This window comes from Arachis duranensis, chromosome 2 (assembly GCF_000817695.3).
Source record: "Arachis duranensis cultivar V14167 chromosome 2, aradu.V14167.gnm2.J7QH, whole genome shotgun sequence".
NCBI classification, from domain to species: domain Eukaryota; kingdom Viridiplantae; phylum Streptophyta; class Magnoliopsida; order Fabales; family Fabaceae; genus Arachis; species Arachis duranensis.
In genome coordinates this window covers 93155994-93166337 of record NC_029773.3, presented here as the reverse complement: position 1 = coordinate 93166337, position 10344 = coordinate 93155994, and the positions used below count along the sequence as shown (strand labels likewise).

Below are 10344 nucleotides of genomic sequence, written 5' to 3'. Positions count from 1 at the left end.
TTGTCACGTATATTACATTACTCATCTTTCACCTTTTTTCCCCCTCAACTTATAAAATAAAGTTGGCTAAAGTTGGTTGTTTTTTTTTTTTTATTTTCATGATTCAAATTTGAATAGACAAAAATATATAGATTAATCAATTCTTATCCATGCTTTGGTCAAATTGTACATGGATCTAATCTTTATATAACACATCATCTCTTGAATCAAAAAGAGATAATGCTACATTAATCAATGGTGGCCCAACAGTTGATCAAATTTTATTAAGTACTAGGATTTTAAATGTACATAATAAAAATAAATGTGAAAATAATTAAGATGTTAAAGAATTTATTTTTTGGTAAATTATATTTCGGCTAAAATTTTTATGGACACGAATTAAAAAAATTAAAAATATATACTAAATATTTTTTAATTCTTTTTATATAAAATAATATATATGACATACCTTTATTATGAAAGAAAAAACAGCTTTTTCTTTGCCAAATTAGATATCCCCACTAAATACATCAATTAACTTGATATAAGACTTAAGAATTAACCTAGAGTTAGAACATTATACGTAGATATCATTTTCACACAAAAATTGACATTAGAACTTCTACTATATGAGTTCATGATGATAATAAAATCTAATGTTAAAACACATAACTCAGTAAAACTTTTGGTATTTAAATTAGTATTTGTTTTTAGAGATTGAATTTGANTATTTAATAATTAAAAATTGAAACTAAAATTTTAAATATATTTTATTTAATAACTAAAAATATTTTTATTTTATTTTTATATTTATTTTAAATTAAATATAATACAAAAAATTAAAATTTTTTTTCATTCTCCTTTTAAATGAACCCTAAAATAACAGAAGATGTGGCAGCTAAGTAGTGAGTGATGTATACGACAACGTGTGCCACGTGGGCAAATCTTAATTCATTATTCTTCACTTACAAGCCACGTATTACACGGACCAACTTCAACTAACACTACCCATTAATCGACACTCTTGTGGCTTTCATTCATCTCATTCACTTTAGCAAATTCATCTCTAATCTTGTGACATTCTCCATTGTGATATATTTTGTGTTATGTATTTTAATGATGAATGTTACTAAGATATGAAAAGATAGTGTAGTATTTTCTAAAAATTAATTTGGATTGATTACAAGAAATGTTAGTATAAGTAGCATTTAAAAGCAATTAATTGATTACAACAAATCTTTAAATAAAATTAACAAAAAAAACCATAGCGCTTCAGGAACTACCTTGTTTTTCTAAAATACATTCGTACTCAAATTTTAAAAATGAGTAATTTATATTTTGAAAAAATAAATTTTTACAACTGGTATTAATGTAAATCCATAATTACTTACTTTTTCGTGAATATCGCAACCTTTCTCTAATCTCTTAATCTTAATTATCCTCACTTCACTCTCTTCTCTCTCTCCCCCTCTCTCTCTCTCTCTCTGACTCTTCTCTGCAGACATCACTGCGGCGCTTCCGCCGCCGGGAAACACCTCAGACCTATCACAGCTCCGGCGACCACATCTCCGATGATTCCCTACTCCGATCCCTAGCTCCCTTGATCTCCACAAGCACTTTCCACCGCTATCATTCTCCATCTCCATCTTCTACTTCGTCATCATCTTCTTAGCTTTATTTCAGATCCGTTCTCCTGGGATTCGCGATGCAAAAATCGAGGAATAACGACGCATTCATGGATTACAGAACCATCTTATGAGAATCTCTTTGCCGAATCCATCGAAATCCAAATCGGAGCAGCTACTGCTACCTGTGGTGGATCGCAATCCTTAGGGTTAGGGTTCCAGCTCAAATTTTCGGCAAAATGTTGAAGAAATTCATGGGAGGAGGGAACAAGAAGCCCTCCAAGTCTGACTCCGCCGATGCTATCGCCGGCACCGGCAACAATGTCGTCGTCAACCACGCCTCCCGTGGAGCTTTACCTGCGCCGGCGCCAAATTCCGCTGGAATACCGTCTGCTCCGCCTCCACCGTCCGGTGTCATGGAGGTCCTGCCGGCGTTCCGCGACGTTCCGGTGGGGGAACGGCAGAATCTGTTCCTCCGTAAGCTTCAGGTTTGTTGCTTCGTCCTCAACTTCTCCGACACGCTGAAGAACGTTAGAGAGAAGGAGATCAAGCGGCAAACGCTGATGGAGCTCGTTGAGTTCATCCAATCTGGCTGCGGAAAATTATCGGAGAATTGCCAAGAAGAAATGATTCGAATGATTTCGGTTAACATTTTCCGGTGCCTCCCTCCGGCGTCGTACGAGAACACCGGGCAAGAAGCCACCGACCCCGAGGAGGAGGAGCCTTCTATGGATCCCGCCTGGCCTCACTTGCAACTTGTTTACGAGCTTCTCCTGCGATACGTTGTTTCTTCAGACACCGATACGAAGGTTGCGAAACGGTACATTGATCACTCTTTCGTGTTGAAATTGCTTGATTTGTTTGACACAGAGGACCCTAGGGAGCGTGAGTATCTGAAAACTATACTTCACCGTATATATGGAAAATTCATGGTTCATAGACCGTTTATTAGGAAGGCGATTAATAATATATTCTATCGGTTTATATATGAGACTGAGAGGCATAGTGGAATTGGTGAGCTTTTGGAGATTCTTGGTAGTATTATTAATGGATTTGCGTTGCCAATGAAGGAGGAGCATAAGTTGTTCCTTGTGAGGGCTTTGTTGCCTTTGCATAAGCCTAAGTCGCTCGCCATGTACCAGCAGCAGTTGTCTTACTGCATTACTCAGTTTGTTGAGAAGGATTTCAAGCTTGCAGATACCGTTATTAGGGGCTTGCTCAAGTACTGGCCTGTTACCAATTGCCAGAAGGAGGTTCTCTTCCTCGGAGAACTCGAGGAAGTGCTCGAGGCCACGCAGCCTGCCGAGTTTCAGCGCTGCATGGTTCCTCTTTTTAGACAGATTTCCCGCTGCCTCAATAGCTCTCACTTTCAGGTTTGTGGAAATTTAAGTTTCTAGTTTTCATAGTGATATGTGTATGTTTATCTAGAATTGAATTCTGATAAAAAGAAATTGACGTGCTCTTCTAATCATGTATTACCACATAAGTGAAATTGTTGGATTCTTACCCTGGCTATCTTAAAAGTCAAGCAAACCAGATAATATATGATTAGTTGACAGTGTAAAACAATTTGCAGAGGTACCGTTTCATATGGTTATAGATTTGAAATGTTCAGCCTCTACTTCCTATGTAAAGATACATTTTCGTTTATGGCATATATAAGTTTCAGATGGAGTAGTATAAGTATCACTGTCAAGTGTCAACTGCTTAATTAGTAATATTCCATTGTCATATTCTTTTTCTGTTTCTCTTTGCATGCCTCCAAAGTTTATCTTGATTGAATCCGATTTTGATGAAGCTATGGACTTGTAGTTGAAGTTGCTTTTTATGCCTTTTGCATCTAGTAGTGATTCACTGTTTGATAAGAAAAAATACTTCTGTATCATGTTATCCATTGATATGTGAAAAAATATGCATGATCTAATATTTCACTTAATTGGAAGCCTTTAACACACAAAAATTTAAAAATAGAGGGCAAATATGCACATATGTATTCATGTCGATCTTTCTTCTTTTCCTTAATAGTTTTGCATTTTATCTTATAATACATTTGAATTAAGTTTTTTTATATGCTCCTTGACAATATTTCATTTACCTAGTGGAAATAAGGCTTTGTTGTTGTTTATTTATTTATCTGGGGGAGGGGTACTACAATTCAATATCCTTAATATTTTCCATTTGTTCAGCCTTTTAGCTTAACTGTTGCTTTGTTCCCTTATAAATGTAGATTATTAAGCTGCAGTATCAGGTGGATATATTTGTATGGAGATAGTTATGTTGAATGTTTTTATTGCATTTTCAAGAAGCAGAATTTTGTCGCTTGAAAAATGTTGAGAAATTTCGTTCTAACCAATTGATGTGAATATTACTAAGGCTTATGTAAATTTTGAATTTACACCATTGGCTGAATATTGGTTCTTTCTTCTTTTTGGCCTTAAATATCTCCCTTACATTAGCTAAAAGAATAAAGGAACTTAAAATTTCAAAATCTTGTAGTAAAAAGTGACCTTCAATCCAACAATGGATCAAAATCACATTGAATGTTGTTCCCTTCGAAGTCTTTGCTTAGATACATTTGCAATGCAGGTTGCCGAGCGGGCTCTCTTTTTGTGGAATAATGAGCACATCGTGAGCTTAATTGCCCAAAACAGAGCCGTAATATTACCAATATTATTTCATGCACTTGAGAAAAATATATCGAGTCATTGGAACCAGGCTGTTCACGGGCTTACTATGAATGTTCGCAAGATGTTTTTGGAAATGGACGCTGAGTTGTTCGAACAATGTCAGAGACAACATGCAGAGAAAGAGGCTAACGCGAAAGATGTTGAAGAGCAGAGGGAACTAAATTGGAAGAGAATAGCAGATGCTGCCGCACAAAATGGGGTGGATGATATGGTCACAGATTAGCTTCCATAGATTACCACTGAAACTGCAAGTGTGAATTTAATAGGTGAAGAATGATGAGTACGCCACTCTCCATAATCGTGTCATAATTTATTGGTTTTTTTCTTTTATATACATATATATAATTTCCAGCCTAATTTTTTACCACGAATATCTTATATTTCTCTCTTTTGGGATAATCAGCATTTTGAAGAGAGCAGTCATTAATGTAACTTATTGGAAATTGTTAGCAATTCTTTTTGTTTACAAGTTCTAAGCAATGTCTGCAGATTAAGGATGTTTTGTGAAACACTTTCATGTATTTTTCTCCTTTTACAAAGAGAAATACGGAAAAGGTCTTTTCTTGTTCTTTTATTGTTACCATATTAATAACAAAATCTAGTGTTTTTGTTTTATTGCATTCAGATAGGACTTGATGATTGAAGGCATTATGCAGTAAATGATTGAAGCAACTATGTATCAAAAGCTAAAAGGTGATTGTAAATTTGTAACTGAAAGTTGCTTATTCTCATATGACACAAGAGGCACCTATGCCACGAGGTTGATGGCTGAAAAAAAAATGTACATATTCTAGTATGGATAGCTTTCTTTTACATTCCTTTGAATGAGAATAGTTAAGACATGAGTTCCAATGGATACGGATCATAATCTCCATATATTCTAATTATGGGTCGCAACTGTGAGGGCATATACAAATACAATTCACAATAATTGTCTTAAGAAAAAAAAAAAAGAGTCATGCAATTATGTATTTTAGAGTGGGTTGATCTTTCTCTCTTTTCAAGCACGCAATATAATCAATTTTGGACAGTAGTTAAAATAGACGAGTTTAACTGCTATGTATTCCTGATGACGTGTCAATGAGAAAATTACAAAAATAAAAATAGATATGTTGTTGTTGTTTAGAGTGATGACCACCATTAATCTGCTCCCACTTTTGCTTAATTTATTAACAATATATTATCTTTTCAAATCCTTGAATTAAAATATAAGAGGATAAATGCATTTTCTCCTCACGCATAGTTGGAGGAATATTATGAAATTAAACCAAATGATGATTAAGAGATTCTATTATGAAACTAAAATTGGGGATTATTAGATAAAGTTGCATATTTCAAGTCAAGTTGAAGAAAGAAAGGCTCTAAAAATGTACTGGTTAAAGGGATGTCCTAACTTTTAAGGCTCCTTTTCATTTAACAGTCAAAGAAAGATAAGCAAACTCAATAAACAATTGTTATAGTACTAATGTTATTAGGGGAGTAATTGTGTGAGATAACAAGCAGAGCATTGTAACAAGAACAGATACAAATGTGAAAGTATGTGAAGGTGGAAACAGCATTGCAGCCTTTGACATTTCATCAGTGAATTCTGGACCGTTTGTTGAAATATAACTGCCACCATCGTTGGGTCCTCTAGTCCACATGCCAAGGTTATTGTCCCTGCTCATTCACCAACCATGTTAATTAACCTCATTACATTTTCATATATGAACTGCATATCAATTTCTTAATAAGACTAGTTTATAATATTAATGTTAATACCTAGCCACACCAAGAACTCCAGCAGACATAGTAAGCAATGAAATGCGATCAGCAGACTTAGGCTCCACACTATAAGCCTTCTCATACTTAACCTCAGCACCTTCCCCTGATGGAACAAAGAATGCTCCATTCACCATCACATCCCCTTCTGACCTCCAATTCCACCCTGTCCACTCGCCTTCCCCGACATCCAACCGCTTTGTCACTTGCTTGGCAAATGAGTTGTCGGGAGCAGTGTATCGATTCCCCTGACTATTAATAGTAGGGGATCCACTGCCCCCGATCGCATACATCTGCCAAGCAGTGAAGTCGTTATTGACTATGTGAACATATCCTAGCCTGCAACGTGGCATGCGCTGGACGAGTTTTTCGCCGAAATGGTTAAAGGCAATGGTAACCTGCAACAAGGTTGGTGGCTAGATTGTAAGAAAAGAAAAATTTTCTTCTCAATAATTTTACAGAGAGTATGTTAAAAATGAGATGAAAGTTAACTACAAATGATTAATAACTACGTATATGTAGCAATTCATTCACTAACAACAAATTCTTAAACGAAAATTTGATCCGTAACGGATTAGTTTTTAGTTTGCTTATCGGGAAAAACTGTAAAAAAAAAAAAAATAATATCACTAACTGAATATTTATGTGAGGATGCATAATTAAATTTTAAGGTGCATGTTTGTGAGGTTGGGCTTGGGCTCAAATTGGGTAATTGGGCCAGGACTGGATTACCTGCATGGCTGAGTCAGGTAAGTAGTGGTCACTATGGCCCAAGAGCATTACGTCATTGTGATGAGAAAAGTGGTTGTTGGACACAGTGATGGCAGTTGAGCCCATAACTGCATCAATAAGCCCATCCTTGCAACGAGATAGAGTGCAGTGATCGATCCAGATGTCATGCGATCCAAATATGGATATGCCATCACCGTCCGATTCAGTGCGGTATCCATAGTGCTCTGGACTCGATCGCACCATAGCATTACCTGTAAAGAAAAAGAGTTTAATAGTATTTCATTTGATAGGATTTGTATCTTTTACGGAAGAATTTAATTTTAATACAATACAGTCGTGCAATCACAGTCGTTTAACAGTGTATTAAAATTAATTTTTTTAAAAAAATAATATACTTTTAAAAAATGTTTATCGGACTAAATATATAATATAATGTGTTTATTATTTTCAAAATAGACAAATATATTTTAATTTTATTAATATTCAAATAACTTAATGCCACTTGTGAAAGGACACATTTGAAAAAAAGAAAAAAAAAGGTAACAAACAAACACAATGATAAACCTCACTTTCCTAGCAGCACAATTCAAGAAATTATTTAGATTTTAAATTTCAAGATTCTACTTACTTTCTAGGAGTGTTAATCTAGAGCTTGGGTATCCAAAGTGAGAGATTAATATTATTTAATTACTTAAATAAGTCTATTTAAAATATATAGAGACAAAGTTTATCAATTATATCTTTGTCCATATCTGACTTTATTCAAAAAGCGGAAAATAGGTTTGGTTACTGCTTTGAAATAAGAATCAAAGACGTTGAATTGTTGAGAATAAACACATATCTAAAGAAGAAAAAATAACTTAATATTGTCCTTTTTTTAGGAGATATTTTAAGGCTTTTTCATTTATTAAAATAAAGAAAATAATACAAATTTTGACATAAACTTAATATTATGCTTATTTAAGGCAATATATTTTGAAAATTGATATTTGCATTTTTTCTATCATTTTTTATCAATTACTTTTAATACAAAAACAATTGTGAGAAAATGGAAAAAAGGTAATGCCTCATTTTTTTTTTTCAAATTTCTTAATTTTTTTTTCTTTTAAGAAAAGGACAAATGCCAATGGTTTATTCGGACAAACAAAAAGGACATAAATCTACTGTCCATGATCTATCTCCGAAAATAATTAACCTAACCTAACCATAATATTTGAAATTAATTTCTTAATTACCTGAGGGGTGACAATGGTGAATGTGAATGTTATGTATGATAACATTGCTAATATATTGAAGAGTAATGCACCCTCCACCAACAATGTGCACATCAGCACCACGCCCATCAATGGTCTTGAAGCTATTGAAGATGAGTTCTTGTGAAAGCTTAATCATCATGTTACTAGGAAACACTATCCAAAGTGGCTCATTTTGAATCACGGCATATCTTAGGGTTCCGGGTTTAGGGTTTACAGCATCATTGTCCGACGAATCGGTTACTATGTAGAACTCGCCACCTTTTCCCCCCTTTGCGTTTTGACCGAACCCAATTGCGCAATCGGCTAGCCTTTGTCTGTTTTGGGCCCAATTTGGGTCACATTTCCAGCAATCATCAATGGGGTTCCCTGTTAGGCATGATGATGATGATGATGCTAACATCTCCCTTCTTGCTATTGAAGCATTAATCTTACTACAAAAATAAAAAGTGTCATAATATAAGATACTTTAGTTATATGACTCTTCTTAATTACATTAGTATTTCTACTTATTCCAATGATAGAAAAGTGCTATTAATTTAGTGCATAAAAAATATTTATTTGAAATAATATATATGAGGAGAGTTATAAATGAACATTATTAGCAACACCTACATTTTATTGTGAGTGCATTATTACACTTGAATCTCTCCCCTTAGTAACTAGCAATAATAAACTCCAAGCCAAAAAGATAATTATTTCATAAAAAAGGGAAAATAAATTTAAAAAATAAACTAAAAAAAAGAAGAAATTGAGCATGTCCTGGATTATCAAGATCTAAGTTTAAGTAATGTTGGAAGATTGAAACAGAGAGAAAGTAGTAAGAAGTAGTACCTATGAAGTTGTGTAACAAGAGCTTCAGGGTTTGGATGTTGTCCTTGGAGTGTGAGATTCACCATTGTTGCTCTTCCATGATCCACAATAATGCATCCAAATAATACATATGTTATTGTTACCACAATGCACCTTCTTTGGAACATTATTCTTCTGCTTCTTTGGAAGAGTTTCACTCTCTCTCTCTCTCTCTCACTTAGGTGCATAAATGGAGAAGCTCCGTGATCATAGGGATTAGACATAAAATAAAAGTTTTCATAGTTTTTACAAGAACAAAAATCCCTACTCAGAAGTATATTGAAAATTCTTAATCGATTTTTAATCATTTATTTAATTGTTCCGAGTAATTTGAGTAATTTTTGTTACTGATTAAAATAAAATATATAGTTAGTGCACGTGGTTATTTATCAGAAAGTGAAAATTCAGATGCAGTCGACTTCACGTGAAATCAACTGCATCTGAGTTTCCACCTTATCAGAATCGCGGAAATCAATTATTTAGATGACTAAGGATCAATTAGAGATTTTTTTAATATAATATTTGAAAATTTTGAAGAAAAAGAGTGTGTAACGAATTGTTTATTGTTTAAACCTTCTTCTTTAACATTTTGTGAAACAAGGTCTTTTATTTTTTTTATTTATTACATTAACTATAGGAGTATACATTGAGTTGTTCTAAATTTCTAACTAGAGTTAACCGTTAAATAAGGACACAAAAAGGTTAATATTAGGTTTTGAGAGTTGTGAGGACTCCAAGAAAGTTATGTATGGACAATGGACACATTACACAGTACAATGTTGTTGGTACCACCATAATGGATGGTGATGGTACTCCTCATACTGACAACTTTAATTTAATATTTGTTTTATAATAATAAAAAATTAATAATGGCTCCTATTTCTTTGACTTTTTGCTTATATGGAAATAAAAATAGTGATATATTTTAATACTGTAATTTTTTTTATTTTTTTATACTATAGAAAGTACACAAATCAGATGATCCGATTTTTGAATCTCAAAATTTTTTTATTTTTTTAACACAAATCAGACGATCTAATTTTTATACTTATCACAAATTAAATAGTTCAATTTCTATACCTCTAACAAATTAAACAGTCTGATTTTTACTTTTCTAATAAAATGATTCCACCTTTAAAAATAACACCCAAACAGTCCGTATTTTAAAAAAAAACATCATCACCACTCTAATATCAAAAACAAAAACTTCTATTTCTTTCACGAATGACTATTGAATATTGACTCTTAGCAATGAAAAAAGGTAGGTGAATTTCCAACATTCTTGATTCTTGCTTGCCCCTTCATTTAATTAACTTCCTTTTGACCTTTTGGACTTCCATTGCATCTTGTCACATGTTCACCTTCATTCTCAGGATATAATTCGATTTCAAACATTAAGTTAAAAGATAAACATTATCTTATAAAAATTATTAAGATTATTTTCTTAATAAGTGT

At 33.4% G+C, this 10344-nt stretch overlaps 2 protein-coding genes across 4 annotated transcripts; one reads left to right on the top strand and one right to left on the bottom strand.

Moving 5' to 3' along the window:
* Nucleotides 1-1373: 1373 nt before the first annotated feature.
* On the top strand, nucleotides 1374-5207 carry LOC107476265 (serine/threonine protein phosphatase 2A 57 kDa regulatory subunit B' beta isoform). 3 transcript variants are annotated; one of them, XR_002371297.2, is made up of 3 exons: nucleotides 1374-2977; nucleotides 4191-4571; nucleotides 4917-5207. XR_002371297.2 is itself a non-coding variant. In XM_016096054.3 (3 exons), exons 1-2 carry the CDS (start codon nucleotides 1844-1846, stop codon nucleotides 4512-4514), a joined length of 1458 nt encoding a protein of 485 aa, XP_015951540.1. In that variant the 5' UTR covers nucleotides 1374-1843; the 3' UTR covers nucleotides 4515-4557; nucleotides 4917-5207. The 3 variants fall into 3 exon arrangements, 2 of the variants coding, with proteins under 2 accessions (XP_015951540.1, XP_015951539.1); XM_016096054.3 differs by having other exon boundaries at nucleotides 4191-4557; XM_016096053.3 differs by lacking the exon at nucleotides 4917-5207 and having other exon boundaries at nucleotides 4191-4800.
* Nucleotides 5208-5742: 535 nt separating this feature from the next.
* Nucleotides 5743-9140, bottom strand: LOC107476264 (probable pectate lyase 12). The gene is made up of 5 exons (XM_016096052.3): nucleotides 8872-9140; nucleotides 8020-8471; nucleotides 6785-7035; nucleotides 6053-6450; nucleotides 5743-5950 (listed from the first exon to the last, which is right to left on the bottom strand). Exons 1-5 carry the CDS (start codon nucleotides 9111-9113, stop codon nucleotides 5746-5748), a joined length of 1548 nt encoding a protein of 515 aa, XP_015951538.1. The 5' UTR covers nucleotides 9114-9140; the 3' UTR covers nucleotides 5743-5745.
* Nucleotides 9141-10344: the final 1204 nt, after the last annotated feature.

Coding starts and splice junctions, on each gene's coding strand:
- LOC107476265 (XM_016096054.3), top strand. CDS start 1,844: ATGTTGAAGAAATTCATGGGAGGAGGGAACAAGAAGCCCTCCAAGTCT. Junction 2,978..4,190: donor TCAATAGCTCTCACTTTCAG/GTTTGTGGAAAT, acceptor TTTGCAATGCAG/GTTGCCGAGCGGGCTCTCTT.
- LOC107476264 (XM_016096052.3), bottom strand. CDS start 9,113: ATGTCTAATCCCTATGATCACGGAGCTTCTCCATTTATGCACCTAAGT. Junction 6,451..6,784: donor TACCTGACTCAGCCATGCAG/GTAATCCAGTCC, acceptor ACCTTGTTGCAG/GTTACCATTGCCTTTAACCA. Junction 5,951..6,052: donor GGAGTTCTTGGTGTGGCTAG/GTATTAACATTA, acceptor GTGAATGAGCAG/GGACAATAACCTTGGCATGT.